General features: G+C 46.1%; 1 protein-coding gene across 1 annotated transcript in view; it reads right to left on the bottom strand.

Annotated features, from left to right (window-relative positions):
- The window catches only part of LOC144699540 (dynein axonemal heavy chain 17-like), a 785,608-nt gene that overhangs the window by 229,323 nt on the left and 538,837 nt on the right, over positions 1–17,448 (bottom strand). Inside the window, 2 exon segments of the mRNA XM_078570587.1 lie at positions 4,681–4,842; positions 11,830–11,921. Of these exon segments, the coding sequence (XP_078426713.1) occupies positions 4,681–4,842; positions 11,830–11,921 (254 nt within the window).

Raw genomic sequence — 17,448 nt, 5'->3', positions numbered from 1 at the left:
TGAAGATGCACTTCAGGTGCCTGGACTGGCCAGGGGGAGCATTGTAGGATCCTCCAGAGCATGTCTCCCTCATAGTTGTCACGTGCTGTACCCTGCACAACCTGGCTCTGTCAAGGGGGGACCCAGTGGAGGGTGATGAAAGCGAAGCAGCTCCACAGGCCATGTAGGATGACTTAAGTGATGGCTCAGAGGAAGAGCCTAGGGAGGCGCAAGGTGAGGACCTCGAGGCAGAGGACAGGAACCTTCATGGAGGCAGGGACACCAGGGATGTTTTGATACAGCGAACCTTCTGCTAGGCGTCCAAGGCATCAATGCCTCATCAAACCAATAGCACTGTCTCCTTTGCTAACAATCAATAAATGAGAACCCAACCCAGTATGCCAGCACCACACAATGCCATACTTTTACAAGTCCGTGCTGCATCTGGCACTTATTCATACCATCCAGTCAACTCAGTCCATTTAAGTCAAATAAATGTTTATGTTACTTCACATGAACAAACAAAGAGCAAACAAAGTGTCCATCCCTAACACAAACATCAAATAATTAATGCAAAAATTGTCACCTGTGACATGCCCTTGCTGTGTTCAAGGTGCCTTCAACTTACGTCTGCAGGTGCTGTATCTTGGTGTCCCCCTCACTGACAGTGGCGTTGGAGGCAGCCTGCTGATTCTGCTGTCCTGGTGGTCCTGACAACCTTGGCAGTTGTCCTCTGACCGCTGGAGCCTAAGCAGGCTCCACCTGGGGGGCTGCATCCAGCCCCATAGCCTCAGTCGTCGCAGCATCATCAGATGCAGCGGCCACTGGCAAACGGGCAGAGGAACTGGTGCCCTCATCCAGAGCGCCCTGAGAGAAGCCCATAGAGATGATAGGCAGCTCGTCTGTCAGAGTGAGGTGCATTTGCACCTCCCCGCTCACCACTGATGGACGGGGACCTAGCAGGGAGACTAGGTACCTCATCCATCTCTCACACTGGCAGAGACCTCCTGAGGTCACTGCCTATGTGAGGGCTTGCAGATCCGAGTGCAACCTCAGGAACCCCTGAGTCTGCTCCTGAAGCTGCCTCTCCATGAGAGTCGCCGCTCTCTCAATGGAGGAGGCTGTGCACTCAGTGTTAAGGGTCAACGCAGAACTCAAGCTCCGCATGGACTCCTCCATGACGGAGACCATGGCACACAGACCCTCATGGATCTCCACCAGTTCTCCCCGCGCATCCCACTGGACATCTGCTGCCTGATGGATGAGAGGCTCATCAGCTGGACGTAGCATGGTTCTGGTCTCCAGCTGTGCTCCCACTTCTGTCCCTGGGACCTCTCTGCCTCTGCCAGCTCCTCATGCGAGTGTGATGTGCCCTCACCACTGTGCATTACCAGCAAAGCCGTATAACTAATGCCCACCGATGTGTTAGTATCTGCGCTGGTGCCTGGTTCAGAGAGATAGTGTGACACTGGTGCGACTGCGATGTCTTCCTCGGAGTTCAATGTGGGGTCCTCAGAGTTGCCAGTGGCTCCTGCAGATGGCGCATCTGCGGGAGGAAGGCAAAAGATCAGTTTATTCAATCATAAAAGTCACTATGCATGCTAGGTGAGACCTGCTGCATGGTGCCATCTGCATTGGAGCTTCAATGGGCTCTCTGGCTACGACAGCTCAGTTTCTGATGATTGGAGCCCATTATGTTTCCAGTACCCACCGCAAACGCATGTCACCTGCATTCTTACCTTCATCTGAGACCCCTGCCTCACCACGAGCGGAGGAGTGAACAGGCTGGTGGCATTCCAGCCTCAGTGCATTGCTTTTGTGCCTGTGAGGATGCACAGATTTGGCACTCCTCCACCCGTTCTGCGGCACTCCATAGCATTATGACTGCTCTTCTGACAGGGAGAACTCCTGGTTCCTGGTTCCCACCCGCCATTCCATCCGGGCATTAAGTGGGCCATGTCGCTGTGGCACATCTGACACTGCAATGCACTGAACCCAGTCGTGCTGACATCCCAGCCTTGGCAGGGCAGGCTTAAATGCCAGTTGGCATACACACTCAGACACCTGAACGTTCTGAGAATCAGGTACCCGACTAAAGTTCTCCTCTCAGGTCAATGCTATTCCTGCACTAACCCTTGCTGATCGCAGCAGATCATTGAACCTTTTGTGGCACTGAAGTCATGTGCGACGCACCACATCATGTCCACTGACCTGGGTGGCGACCTCTGTCCAGGTCTCCTTGGTCAGGTGGGGCGGCTTTCTCTTGCTGTCCCTGGCACTCCCAGGCACTCATCTAAGAAATGGGGGACAGAGTGCTCACCCAACTTGCCCTCCCTCCTTCCATGAACACAAGATGCTGAGGCCATGTCTGTACACCAGGGCATTTGTTGGATTGCTTCCAAACAGCTCCCTCTGCCTCCCCCACAACTCCTGGCAGCCTTCAGGATGCTGCCTCTACCATTTTTTGAACACCCCACTGGGCCCCCATCGGACCCAGCGCCTAATGCATTCCCATCCCCTGTGCGGAAAACACATCTGGCCACCCAGTATAAAATCCTGTTCACAGTGCAAACTCAGCTGGGAGCAAGTTTTACATCCGCTTCTGGCCGTGCCAACTTCGGGCACACCTCGAGGGTAGAATTCAGGCCATAGTCATCTGCTATGAGGGCTGTCCAGCTTTGGGAACCCTTTGTTCTTCCACATGGGTCTTTATGGAAATTAGGAGTGAGTTTTTGAACGTCTCGAGGAGAATTATCTTTCTGAGGCATTCATAGGTGTTCTCTATCTTAAGTGCCCTTTTCCTGTGATTGAAAGCAAGTTGCTTGACCCTTTCAAACTCTATCTAAGTTTGTTAGGGTTGTTTTTGGAGGGTTAAAAATTTCTGCCGGTATGCTTCGGGTATTTCTTTGGTATGCCAGCACTATCACTACAGACTGAAGGCGGACAGACTCCTCCATCATGCCTTGCAAACTGAGGAGTGCAGCGGACATCCCTTCCTGATGTTCCTCAGCTTGCCTCTGCAGCTCTAGCAACTGAGACATGACCAAGCCCAGAGGTTCATTATCTGACTCGGACTCAGGAGATTTCTGGCCTCCAGCAGTCCTCCGAGTGCCGGACCTGGGGACTCCCTGCTGGCCCCTGCTGTGGATCAGACAGTGCAATGTGCTCACCAGATTGTGATCCCAAGGCTATTCTCAAGCTAAGTCCCACCGAGGTATGTGTCTCTGCACTGGGGGAGGGTGTGGGTGAGCGCTGTGTTGGGACTTCAATGAAGGTGCCTTCAGATTCCTCTTCTGAGATTTCTTTGGGACTTAATTGGAGGCCCTGGGTTGCGAACTCAGTCGGCTGTTCCCCAGATGTGCCTGCAAAAGCAAGAGAGATAATTAGTGCATGGCAGGGGACTGCAGAACAGGACACATCACTCACAGCATGATTGTCTGCTGGATGTTGCACTGCTGGATCCTCACTTGGTAGAGCACCACCGTCAGCACAGGAATCGTTCAGAACCTCGGCGGCCAGCTGATTGGATCTATTTTCAAAGTCCATGAGGATGTTGATTTCAGGCATTCTTCCAACAGTCTGTGACCTCTCCCTCTTGTTGTGTGCCAGCTTGTCCTGCATGAATAGAGATGGTGAGAGTGTAAACAGGATGCCTGCCAGGCCAGATGATAAGTATATGTGGCATGTGTGGATGGTGAGTGGTCCCATGGACGGGATGAGGCCAAGCAGATGTGTGTGAGACAGTGAATGGTGATGTCCCTTGATCTGGCAGTGAGTGAGATCCCTGTGGATGTGTGATGGGTTTGTGAATGTGTGAGTTGAGAGTGATGAGAAGAGTGACTTACCCTGGCAGAATGGAGGAGATCATTCATCCTTTTTCAGCACTGGGTGGCTGTCCTCTTTTGTAGGGTGTTAGCACTGACCACCACTGCCACCACCTCCCATGCTGGATTATTGATATTGCTGCCCCTCCCGTGGCCAGAGCAGGGGTACAGGACATCATGGCAGGCCTCCATGGCATACAAAAGGTGCTCGAGGGACATGTCATTAAACCGGGGCGGGGGTGGGGTTTGCAATCTTCTTGCCTTTCGGGGCTAAGTCTTCTTTCCAGCAGTCCTGGGCTGGAAGCACTGAGAGGTGTGTGCGTGGCTGCACTTTAAGTATGGCACACGGTGTGAGGAAGCAGCAAGGTGATGGCGTGGCGGGCGAATGGGAGCCGTGTGTCAGGATGGGGACAATACAGCGTGCGGAGCTGCCATTGCAGCCAGCGTGTAAAACATCCTTTTTCCCACCTGCTATTGCACTTAATGCAAATCTGGGATGATTCCACCGTATTTTATTTGTGAAGCTTGACTAAACGAAGAAATCTTTAATAGTTTGCACAGTGATGTCAACAGACAGATTTTCCAGAACTTAATATATGTTTATACACTCTTGGTTTGATGTGAGCTGGCAGCTATTTTTGACCTGATTCAAGGGACAAGAATTTTGGAAAAGGACACTGTATGAGAACAATACAAGAAACAACAGGGATGAGGTATTAGGTTTCACTACTCATATTCTAAATTCTAAGAGGGAAGCTGCAATTTCCATTGTACGCTATCTTTAATTATCAATGAAATTACATTATAATTTTGCAGTACTTTTAACTGCTTCCCTTTAACTTGGAAGATAGTTTAAAAAATGTAAACAATTAATTACCTGAAAGTATTTTTTACAGATGAACTGCTGATGTCTTGGAAAGTTTTCTGTGTCATTTTCATCAACTAATTTATCTCCATAAACTCGGGAAGATTCATGTAACAGGAGTCGGACCAAATCTTGAGCAGATTTTGCGCATTCGGTCGTTACAAACAGAAAACCCTGCAATTTAAAAATCTAGTAAAAATATAAGTATATCACTTTAACAGCAACACAGCAACGTCAACAGTTACAGTTTTAAAGGATTGAAGTAGATAAGAATATTGGGCATGCAGATGTGCAGGCTCATTTAATTGTGGCTCTTGACTGGATCTATTTTGGCTGAATGTTCCATGGAATGGAAATCAATGTCGGATTGCCACTCTGCTCTTTTTTACTTATCTTGGACTAAAGCTGTACATTTCTCAGCCAGTTGCGAAGTGTGCAGTGTAGCTGCTCCTGGACTTCCTTCAGTGAAGTGCAAGTGCAGGATCGTCAGGAGAAACAAAGCCAAGGCCCCTATTTACAGCCCTAGTCGGGGGATCCAATGGGGATTAGGTGGGAGGTTGGTTGTGGGGGGGGGGTGGGGGGGGGGGGGGGGGGGGGGTGGGGGTAATCGTGGGTCGGCGGATGGGGAGAGTCAGAGAGGTGAAGGCTGAGGGGTGAGTTGGGGGGTTCTAGTGAGGAGTAGTCAGGGTTAGGACGGTCAGTAGCATAGTTACCCAAGAGTTAGATCTGGTTTTAACCCTTCTCCTTCTAACTCGTCCTGGGTATCTATTCTGCTAAGAGAACCATCCAAAGTCTCTGAATTTAAACTGGATCTTCGGAGGCTTCCAGATGCAGGGGAATGATCTAATTGCCATTAAAGAAGCATGGCCGCAGGGTGACCAAGACTAGGAACTGAATATTCAAGGATATTCGACATTTAGGAAGGAGGGGCAAAAAGGAAAAGGAGTCAGTAATGCACTGTTAATGAGGGATGGGATCAGTACATTAGTAGGGGAGGATCTCAGATCAGAAGAACAAAATGTGGAATCTGTTTGGGGCAGCAAACACTGGTAGGAGTTGTTTATAGGCCATTAAATATTAGTAGTAGTGTGGGGCATGGTATTAATCAAGACATTAGAGAAGCATGTAGCATGGATAATACAGTCATCATGGGTTATTTTAATCTGCATATAGGGAAGAATTTTCTCCCCATCAGGGGGGGAAGTGCAGGGGCGGGCGCGGGCAGGCGCACCTCTGATTGGTGCCCCCGATTGGGGGCGCACCGCCATTTTACGTGGGTGGGCCAATTAAGGCCCACCCAGCATGACGTCCACCCCAGGAAGCGCTATGTGCTCCCTGTGCGGGTTGGGGGGGATTCCCTCAGCTGGGAGTGCGCTCTTTCGCGCATGCGTGCGAAGGAACGCACTCATCTCCCTGAGGCTAAGTGCTGCCTCAGGGAAATCAGTGCCAAATATAAAAATGGTAAAGCTGCAAGAACAAAATTTCCCTGACATGTCCCCTCATGTGACACTGTCACATGAGTTGGGACATGTCCATCAATTTAAATCATACATTTATTAAATTTTTAAAAACCTTCAAGAAACCTCACCCTGCCCGTGGATGAGGGTTTCATGCTTTTTCTGAAATGCGCCAGGGCTCCTGGCCTGGGATTGGGTAAACTTAATGGCCGGGACTTCCCGGTCGGCGAGCGGGGGGCAGGGCCTGCTCGCCAACACGTTAAATGACGCGGAATGACATTGGGAACTCCTGACGTCACCCTGCCTCATTTCAATTTTCAGGTGGGCAGGGGCTCAGCAGAATCAACTGTGCGCCCACCGACCTGTCACTGGCCAATTGAAGCCATTGACAAAGTAATTAAAGTACTTAATGGACATGCCCATCCAACCTTAAAGTTAGCAGGCAGACCAGGAGCCCTGGCAGCATTGGACATAATGAAACCACATCCATGGGCGGGATGAGGTTTCATGTAGGTTTTAAATTTTTAATAAAAGTGTCAATGAAAGTGATGGACATGTCCCAACTCATGTGACAGTGTCACATGAGGGGACATGTCAGGGAAATTTTATTTTTCTATTGTTAACATTTTTAAATTTGGTGCCGATCTACCTGAGGCAGCACTTAGCCTCAGGGAGTTGAGTGTGTTCTTTCGTGCGCATGCGTGAAAGAGTGCACTCTCGGTTTAGGGATTCCTCCCCGCCCGCACAGGGAGTGCATAGCGCTTCCTTGCGGATGTCACGCTGGGCGGGTCTTAATTGACCCGCCCATGTAAAATGGCGATGCACCCCCAATCGGAGGTGCACCTCCACACGCCCGCTCCTAAACTTTCCTCCCAACGGGGGGATAATTCTGCTCAATGAGCACTAATGCTGTGGAAGACAGGTTTCTGAAGTGTGTTTCTGATGGTTTCTAGAGTAGTATCTTGAGGAACTGACTACAGAACAGATTGTTTCAGATCTAGTATTATGTGACAAACAGGGCGAGGTGGTGGCATAGTGTTATTGTCACTGGACTGGTAATCCAGAAGACCCAGGGTAATGCTCTGGGAATCTGGGTTTGAATCCCACCATTGGAGATGACAATTCAATAAAAACCTGGAATTAAAAGTCTAATGATAACCATGAAACCATTGTTGATTGTCATAGAAACCCATCTGGTTCATTAATGTCCTTTAGGGAAGAAAATCTGCTGTCTTTACCTGGTCTGGCCTACATGTGACTCCAGATCTACAGCAATGTGGTTGACCCTTAAATGCCCTCGGAACAAGGGCAATAAATGCTGATCTAGCCAGCAATGCCCACATCTCATGAATGAATAAAAAAGGGGCTAATTAATAATCTTGTTGTAAAAGAACCTTTAAGGATGAATGACCATAATATGATAGAATTTTACATACTGTTTGAAAATGAGGTAGTTTAATCTGAAGCCAGGTTGTTAAGTTTGAACAAAGGAAATTATTAAAGTATGAGGCACATTGGGAAAATACATTAAAAGGTATGATGGTGCATAGACAGTGGACAGTCCTTAAAGAATTATTATATAGTTTACAACAATTATATATTACTTGAGGGCACAAGAGTCCAAAAAGAAAAGTCAGTTAACCCTAGCTAACAAAGAAAGTTAAAGATTGTATAATATTAAAAGAAAAGGCCTATAAGGTTGCCAAAATAATAGTAAACCTGAGGATTAGGGGGATTTTAGAATACAGCAAAGGAGGACCAAGAAACTGATAAAGAAAGGAAGAATAGAATATGAATGTAAACTAGCAAAAAACATAAAAATGGACAGTAAAAGCTTCTGTAGGTACATAAAAAGGAAATGTTTGGCTGAGACAATTATGGGTCCATTATAGGCAGAGTCAGGAGAATTTATAATGGGGAATAGAGAAATGGCAGAGAAGCTAAATGATTACTTTGCATTGGATTTCACTAAGGAAGATACAGGAAATCTCCTAGAATTAGAGATCTTAAGGGACGAGGGAAAATGAGGAATTGAAAGAAATTTGTATTAGTAAGAAGGTAACATATTAGCCTGGATAGAGGAATGGCTGGCTGGCAGTAAACAGAGAGTATGCATAAATGGGTTTTTGTCTGATTGTCAGTATGTGACTAGTGGAGTCCTGCAAGGGCTGGGGCCTCAACATTTTACAATTTATATCAATGACTTAGATGAGGGGAGTAAAGGCACGGTAGCTAAATTTGTAAATGACACAAAGATAGGTAGGGAAGTATGTTGTGAAGAAGACATAAGGAGTTTGCAGATGGATATAAATAGGTTGAGTGAGTGGGCAAAAATCTGGCAGATGGGGTACAATGTGGGAAAATGTGAAGTTGTTCACTTTGGCAGGAAGAATAAAAAAGCAGAGTATTACTTAAATGGAGAACAACTGCAGAATTCCGAAGTGCAGAGGGATCCAGGTGCTCTTGTGCATGAATCACAAAAAGTTAGTATGTAGGTACAGCATGTGGTCAAGAAGGCTAATGGAATGCTATCCTTTATTATGAGAGGAATTGAACATAAAAGTAAGGAGATTATGCTTCAGTTGCAGAGGGCATTGGTGAAACCGCATCTCGAATACTGTGTGCAGTTTTGGTCCCCTTATTTAAAGAAGGATGTAAGTGCATTGGAAGCGGTACAGAGGAGGTTTACTAGATTGATACTTGGATTGAGTGGGTTATCTTATGAGGATAGGTTGGATAGGCTGGGCTTGTTTCCACTGGAGTTTTAAAGAGTGAGGGGTGACTTGACTGAAGTATATAAGATCCTGAATGGTCTTGACAAGATGGATGTGGAAAGGATGTTTCCTCTTGTGGGTGAGTCCAGAATTAAGGGGCACTTGTTTTAAAATCAGGGATCGCCCTTATACGACAGAGATGAAGAGAATTTTTTTCTCTCAGAGGATTGTATGACTTTGGAGCTCTACCTCAGAAGGTAGTGGAACCAGGGTCACTGAATATTTTTAAGGCAGGGGTAGATAGATTCTTATTAAGCAAGGGAATCAAAGGTTCTCTGGGGGAGATGGAAATGTAGAGCTCGAAACACAAACAGATCAGCCATGATCTTATTGAATGGTGGAGCAGGCTCGAGGGACTGAATGACCTACTTCAGCTCCAATTTCATATGTTCGTATGTTGTATTGGAAAAGTTAATGGGACTGAAGGTTGAAAAATCCCTGGGACCTGATGATCTACATCCGAGTGTTGAAAGAGGTAGCTATGGAGGTAATGGATGCATTGGTGATCATCTTCCAAAATTCTATAGATTCTTGAATGGTTCCTGCAGATTGGAAGGTAGCAAATGTCACTCCACGATTTAAGAAGGGAAGGAGAGAGAATCAGGGAACTACAAACCTGTTAGCCTTACTTCAGTAGTAGGAAAAATGCTAGAGTCTATTATAAAGGATGTGATAAATGGACAGTCGGTTAGTAATAATGCGATTCCTTTTTATTTTATTCATTCATGGGATGTGGGCGTCGCTGGCTAGGCCAGCATTTGTTGCCCATCCCTAATTGCCCTTAAGAAGGTGGTGGTGAGCTGCCTTCTTGAACCGCTGCAGTTCATGTGGTGTAGGTACACCCACAGTGCCGTTCAGGAGGGAGTTCCAGGATTTTCACCCAGCGACAGTGAAAGAACGGCAATATATTTCCAATTCACTTTGGTTAGTGGTTGGAGGGGAACTTTCAGGTGGTGATATTCCCCTGTGTCTGCTGCCCTTGTCCTTCTAGATGGTAGCTGTCGTGGGTTTGGAAAGTGCTGTCTAAGGAGGCTTGGTAAGTTCCTGCAATGCATCTTGTAGACGGTAAACACTGCTGGCACTGTGCGTCAGTGGTGGAGGAAGTGAATGTTTGTGGATGTGGTGCCAATCAAGTGGGCTGCTTTGTCCTGGATGGCGTCAAGCTTCTTGAGTGTTGTTGGAACTGCACTCATTCAGGCAAGTGAAAAGTATTCCATCACACTCCTGACTTGTGCCTTGTAGATAGTGAACAGGCATTGGGGAGTCAGGAGGCAAGTTACTCTCCGCAGGATTCTTAGCCTCTGACCTGCTCTTGTAGCCACCGTATTTATATGTCTAGTACAGTTCAGTTTCTGGTCAATGATAAACCCCAGGATGTTGATAGTTGGGGATGGTAATGCCATTGAATGTCAAGGGACGATGGTTAGATTTTCTCTTGTTGGAGATGGCCATTGCCTGGCACTTGTGTAACGCAAATGTTACTTGCCACTTGTCAGCCCAAGCCTGGATATTGTTCAGGTCTTGCTGCATTTGGACATGGACTCCTTCAGTATCTGAGGAGTCGCGAATGTTGCTGAACATTGTGCAATGATCAGCGAACATCCTCACTTCTGACCTTATGATGGAAGGACGGTCATTGATGAAGCAACGGAAGATGGTTGGGCCAAGGGCACTACCCTGAGGAACTCCTGTAGTGTGATCTCATGGAACTGAAATGATTGACCTCCAACAACCATAACCATCTTTCTTTGTACTAGGTATGACTCCAGCCAGTAGAAAGTTTTCCTCCTGATTCTCATTAACTCCAATTTTGCTAGGGCTCTTTGATGCCACACTCAGCCAAATGCTGCCTTGATGTCAAGGGCAGCCGCTCTCACCTCAGCTCTGGAGTTCAACTCTTTTGTCCATGTTGAACCAAGGCTGTAATGAGGTCAGGAGCTGAATGGCCCTGGCGGAACCCAAACTGCGCATCAGCGAGCAGGTTATTGCTAAGCAAGTGCCACTTGATAGCACTGTTAATGACCTCTTCCATCACTTTACTTATGATGAAGAGTAGATTGATGGGGTGGCAATTGGCCAGGTTGGATATGTCCTTCTTTTAGTGTACAGGACATACCTGGGTAATTTTCAACTTGCCGGGTAGATGCCAGTGTTGTTGCTGTACTGGAACAGCTTGGCTAGGGGAGCAGTAAGTTCTGGAGCACAAGTCTTCAGTACTATTGCTGGAATGTTGTCAGGGCCCATAGCCTCTGCAGTATCCAGTGCCTTCAACCATTTCTTGATATTACGTGGCATGAATTGAATTGGCAGAAGATTGGCATCTGTGATGCTGGGGACCTCTGGAGGAGACCAAGATGGATCATCCACTCAGCACTGCTGGCTGAAGATTGTTGCAAATGTGTCAGCCTTATTTTTTGCACTAATGTGCTGGGGTCCCCCATCATTGAGTCTGGGGATATTTGTGGAGTCTCCTCCTCCAATGAGTTGTTTAATTGTCCACCACCATTCATGGCTGGGTCATGTTGTTGCTTCCCCTAACATTGGTATTCTTGCAATTGTCCTGATGAATGCAAGACGAAAAGCTTCAACAAAATGTCTTTTCACAGCAATACTCAAGTTCTATACTACCAAGCAACTATATATTAAGGAATATTTTATGAATGGATTTTTTAAAAAATTACATCATAAATGTACACTTGTTCATGGCAGATACTATGTTTGACAATGTGCAGGAATTTAAGAAAATAAACACTTCTCACAACTATTACAATTTTAAATGCACCCAGATCACAGTTCACATCCAAAGTGGAAACGTTTTGAACATTTTGTTCAAGTATTATATATTACAGTTCATTTGGAAGTCACTGTATAGTTTTCCATTGCATCTAATTATAAACTCAACATAAATGTATCAACAAATAACACTGTACCTGGAATATGTTAGAAAGATCTCTCAAGTTGAATATGTAATGAAATTTTATGGCAGTTGGTAGGTAAAATGATGAAATTTTCTGATGTAAGGCTGTTGATTAAAAAAAAAAATTAATTTGCTAAAAATGAAGATACATTAACATAATGTTGCTCTTTAAACATTTAAAATAATAGTTCTAATTAACCAAACAATTGTGGCTGCCTCAGCATAAGCTTGTTAATTCCATGGGGTTATTGGATAAGGGTTCTAATAGGAAATGATGGCAAGCAGCAGCAGAGGACTGAAAAATCCAGGTGTTGAAGAATAATAGTAGAAAAGGAGGAAAGTTGGGCTGGATTTTAGCGAGTTAGGGAGCCTCTGTGGAAGTGTAAAAATGGCGGCCAGAGCTTGATTCCTGACCCCATTCCCAATGCCCCAGTTTTCACCAGTGCAGGTTAAGGATGAGTGTCACGAGGTTGCACCCTGCACTCCCATTCTGGTTGGCACCATTGCGTGGATAGGCATGTCCAAGTCCTCCACAATTTGCATGCAGTCAGGCCATCTTACAAAGGACTTGTGGTCAACAGCACCTCAGCTGTTGTGGACCACAGTCTGGATGAGGGAACCTTTGAAAGGGACATTCAAAGAGTCTTACCCATGCACCCTCATGCCAAGCTATGCTCCACTGCCCACCTCTAATGGCCCCTCATGCTCTCCATTCCAGGCTATGCCCCTCTATCCAGCCCCAAGCCCCTCATATTCCCCAGGACAAGCTATGCAACTCTACCAATCCCCATGGCTCCTCATACCTTCTATGCCAAGCTACGCCATTTCACCTACTCCCATGGCCCCTCATGCTCTCCATGTGAAGCTATGGCACTTCTGTGCCCATTCACCCACAGTACACTCTGTACAGAACCAATGCTTTTGAAAAAAAAAGTCAATCATCATAACTTTCTACTTTATTTAAAATAAAAAGCTCTTTTCACTGCAGTTCTGTAAACGTGTCAATCTTGCAGATCCTTTAAAGTATCAATAGCTGAAACTGCAAGCAGTCAAAACCCCTTTATCTTGTGTAAATAAACACCCTGCAATTGATAGAATAGACCAGAGAGCATGAACTGTCAATTAAGCAATGTTTTCTTGGGGCACAGCTGTTTCAACAGTCTAATTGCTGCTGGGTTCTCAGCCTAGCAACATTAGGGAGCCAAGGATGCCTATTCACCGCCTGGCATTCAGTTTCAATATGGTGATGTGGGAGTGGGATATGTAAACTTTAAAGCCTGGAAAGCTTCTGCAATAGATGGTGGGACACAAACACAAATTTTGAATTTTTTAAAAAAAAACCATTATCTATCAGAAACCAGTAGCCACACTATGCTGTGGGGAGTCTCCAATTCCTGAAACAGGTCATTTGCATTCTCCCTATGTAGATATCATGGCAAAGGCTAAGGAGCCCACCAAAATTATTTAAACTATCCTAAACAATGTACCCTCTGTTATGACCGAGCAGTTTATAACACTGAGTTATTTAAAAATCCCAGAAGGAAACTTTGAACAACTGTCATAACCTATAATTTTAAGGGGAGAATTTTTCCTTTGGCAGGCGGGTTAGGTGGGAGTGGGCGGGACCGGGAGCGGAGCTGATCGCCACCTGCGATCGGCTGTGCACCGCCATTTTACGTGGCAGGGTCAATTAAGACCCGCCCAGCATAACGCGTGGCCGGTAGCGCTCTGCGCTACCTGTGTGGGCGGGGGGAGGAGGGAGAGTCGGGGACTGCGCTCTTTCACACATGCACACGAAAGAGCACAGCAACCTCCGTGAGGCAGCTCTGTGCCTCAGGGAGATCCAATGGGTCACAAAACTTTTCAATAGATAAATTAAACATTTATTTAAACATGTCCCCTCATGTGACAGTGTCACATGAGCTGGGACATGTTTGTGAAGTTAAGAACATTTATTCATTTACTTTATAAAAGCTTCAGGAAACCTCAACCCGCCCATGGATGAAGTTTCCTGAGAAACACGAAGGCCGCTTGGGCTCTTCGCCTGACCGCCAATCTTAAGGTTGGATGGGCAACGTTGTTAACAACTTTAATTACTTTTTTAATGGCCTTAATAGGCCATTGATGGCGCGCGCCTGCCGAGCGAAATATCGAATTGACGCACGATGATGGGTCGCACGCCTGACGCTGTCGTGCATCATTTTGTGCGTCGGCATGTTAGGCCCATACCCGCAATATTCTACCCTAATGTTGGAAATGCAACTCTAAATTCAGGAATCAGGCCACCAGTTCTCAAGGTTTTACATTAAACTAAATGAAACATTTTATTAATTTACACAGGTTAATATATATATATATACACACACATGGCTACAAATTACTACCATCATAACTTTTAACAAATTCCCAAACTAAGACAACAGCAACCCATAGACTTAACACAACACCAGGCAAAGCATTTTCACCTAACGAATTCAAAATGAGGTTCTTTTCACTTTGGTTCCAGTGGAGGCAGTTGTAGGCTTACAGCTGCTTTGATCTTATATTGCCTCTGCGCTGCATATACGAAAACTGCTATCGGTTATATCCAGCACATCTCATTGAATGTAAATTCTCATTGTATCACCAGCCCCTTTGAACTCCACCTCTTCTAACAATAAAGGCCCTTTCATAGTACCAATTTTATTAGTAATATAAACATATTGCTTGGTCTCTGCTAGCTAGGTGGTAGTTTTCACCCCAATCCTTGAATGCTCTATTTAAAAAATGCAAATACACTCTATCTCTCTTACATATCAAAACTAGTACACATCAAAGCACTCAGACTAGCTGGCTTTAATCCAATTAAGACACACCCACAGGTCAAAAAGGAAAAATATTTTCCAATAATATTGTATACATTAATAATTTCATGACACCTCTAATTTATTTTTTGGAGTGCATGGGCCATTTAATTGTCCAATCACTTAATTTTTTTTGCAAGGCCGTACAAGTAGCGAACTTGTGAATGGACTGCAGAGGGTCTTTCACATTGCTGCATGGCAACAAGGCCGTACAGCCCAGAGGAAACATTGATACTGAATCTGTAAAATTGGCCAGAGCTAGGTCAGTTTGTTTATCTTGAGGTGCGGGGGAGGGTAGAAGGAGGAGGCGCACAATACCAAAGGTATACCCAATTTCACAAATATCTAATCTTTCTAGTTTCATAGTTTTCAAGAGGTAAACCTTTTCATTAAGCAACAAGTGGAAAAGTGCAAAATAAAAATGATAATCCACAACAAACTCCAGTCCCGTACTACAGCTGTTAGTATTCTGTAAACCTTATACAATTATTGAAAGGAAATGATCATTTAGCATTGCAACAAAACAGATACAATGAACATAAGTCACCTTCCATATGTCCATGAAGGAGCAGAATGGTCTCTAAACATCGGTCCTTAGGTAATCACAGCAACAATAATACCACCCAAGGCGTTGTTGGACCTGATACTGATCTCACCTCATGAGTTGGTCCTCCTTTTTAAATTTATGGAGCACTACAGGATCCAAAAGGATTCTCATCCAAATGAAGATGTAACGTAGCAGCAATTGGCCAGAGTTTTGAGAATTGTTGGTGAACAAACTAAAGGTTTAGTAAAACGGCAAAAATATACAGGACACAAAAATAGCTAAAATTGTATAGAAGAAGTACATAAGTGATCAAAGCCTAGTCATGAATATCGATTGAAAATAGTTGATTCCCCAGCACTGATCCCTGTGGCACCCCATTAATTACAGTTTGCCAATCTGAAAACGACTCATTAATCCGACGTTTCCTGCTAGTTAGCCAATTGTCTTTCTATGCTCATAAATTGCCCACAACACCATGTGTTCTTATCTTGTGAGGTAACCTTTTATTTGGCACCTAATCGAATGCCTCTTGGAAATCCAAATACATCATGGCCAGAATTTTATGCTCCCTCCCCCCACAGGTTTTTAGGCAGGGGGTGCATGAAATTGCAGGGATGGGATTCCAAACTTCGCAGCGATTTTACGCTGGGACAGGCAAAGCCTTGGACAGGAAGCCCACCCTTGCCCCAATTGAGGCCCTTAAGTGGCCAATTAAGGGCCAATTAAGGGCCAGTTCCTGCTCAGCCTCAATTTTTAGGCTAGCAGGCAGATTGAAGCTTCGTGGGGGAAACCAGAAAATAGAGGAGGTTAGATTTCAGGCAGGAAGGGGGGCCGGGGGCACGCGCCTCCATCAGAAGCCCCCTTCTGACTGGGGGTGCCCTCCCCTTAAGGTCCGGTGACCTCCAGACCTCCCTCCTCCACCCTCGAGACCCCGAATGACCCCTCACGACCCCCCAGGCCTTCCCTTTCCTCCCCACCCTGGGGCCCCTGATGCTTATCTGGGATTCCAGTTCCTAGGACTTAGGGCAGAATCATCCCAGAATTGCAAAAAGTGCGATAGCAGGTGGGAAAAAAGTAATTTTACCCGCTGGCCACAATGGCAGATTTTCATACCATATCGTCTCATTTCCACCTCATTAATTATGCAGCCACAGGAAACATGCCATCTCACTGGTGGGTGGCCTCCGATTTGCCCGCCACGCCGTTACCTTGCTGTTTCCTTACATAGGGTGCCATATTTAAACTGCAGCCACGTGCACACTTCTCAATGTTTGCAGCCCAGGAGGGCACCGGTGAAGACATGGCTCCAAAAGCCAAGAAGAGTGCAGCCCCCTGATTCAGTGATTCATCCCTGGGATGCCTTCTGATTGTCGTGGGGGTCCCATCATGATGTACTCTACCCCTATTCTGGCTGCAGAGGACCCATCATTCTCACCACTCCGGCTTGGGAGACGGTGGCAGAGGTGGTCAGTGCCAACATGTGCAAGTACAGTGTGCAACAAGAGGTCGGCCGTCCGGTGCAGAAAATGGATGAATGATCTCATCCATGCCATCAGTGTAAGGCAGTCTAATCACTCTAAACTCGCACGTTCATAAGACCATCACAAATTCACTGGCATCTCACTCATTGCCAGCTCAAGGGACATCACCACTCACTCTTACACACATACCCTCACATCTCCATCTGGCCTCAACTCCCCTGGAGACTGCCTCCTCAGCCATCACCATCTTGAGGCCATTTGCACAGATCAACATGTGTCCCCATACACACCCTGGGATACCCTACTTCCCCAGTACAGCCGTTGCCCTGCAGCCTCTTTCCTTGCCTGAGGCCACTTCTCCCCTGTCTCCAAGCAAGCCTTAGCCCTGCAGCCATTGAAAAACCACCCCCGCCTTACAGCTGGTCTAATACATAGACATCTTTCCATGAGCTCCCTAAAGTGATGTGGCGCCACCTGCGAAGCATGGTGCTAATGACCACAAGTGCTGCCCAAAGCCAAGGTAGGCACACAAACCTCGAAGTCCCAAGTGAAGTGCAGCTCGCCTGGTGCACATTGCTTATATACAGTTGTAAAACACATCAGCGCGATCCTGGATGATTTAGCAAGTAAGCAGGGTGAGTAGGGCTTATAATTAGATGCGGATGTATTAAAATGACGTTCCCAACTTATGGCGGCAGGAAAGGCAGCCCGTCATTGGCAGGCGGAGCGGACGATCGCAAAGTGGTTTCATAACATTGTGA

Source organism: Cetorhinus maximus, chromosome 24 (genome assembly GCF_964194155.1).
Source record: "Cetorhinus maximus chromosome 24, sCetMax3.hap1.1, whole genome shotgun sequence".
NCBI classification, from domain to species: Eukaryota; Metazoa; Chordata; class Chondrichthyes; order Lamniformes; family Cetorhinidae; genus Cetorhinus; species Cetorhinus maximus.
Note: the sequence above shows the minus strand (reverse complement) of the source record. Positions and strands in the feature narration are given on the sequence as shown.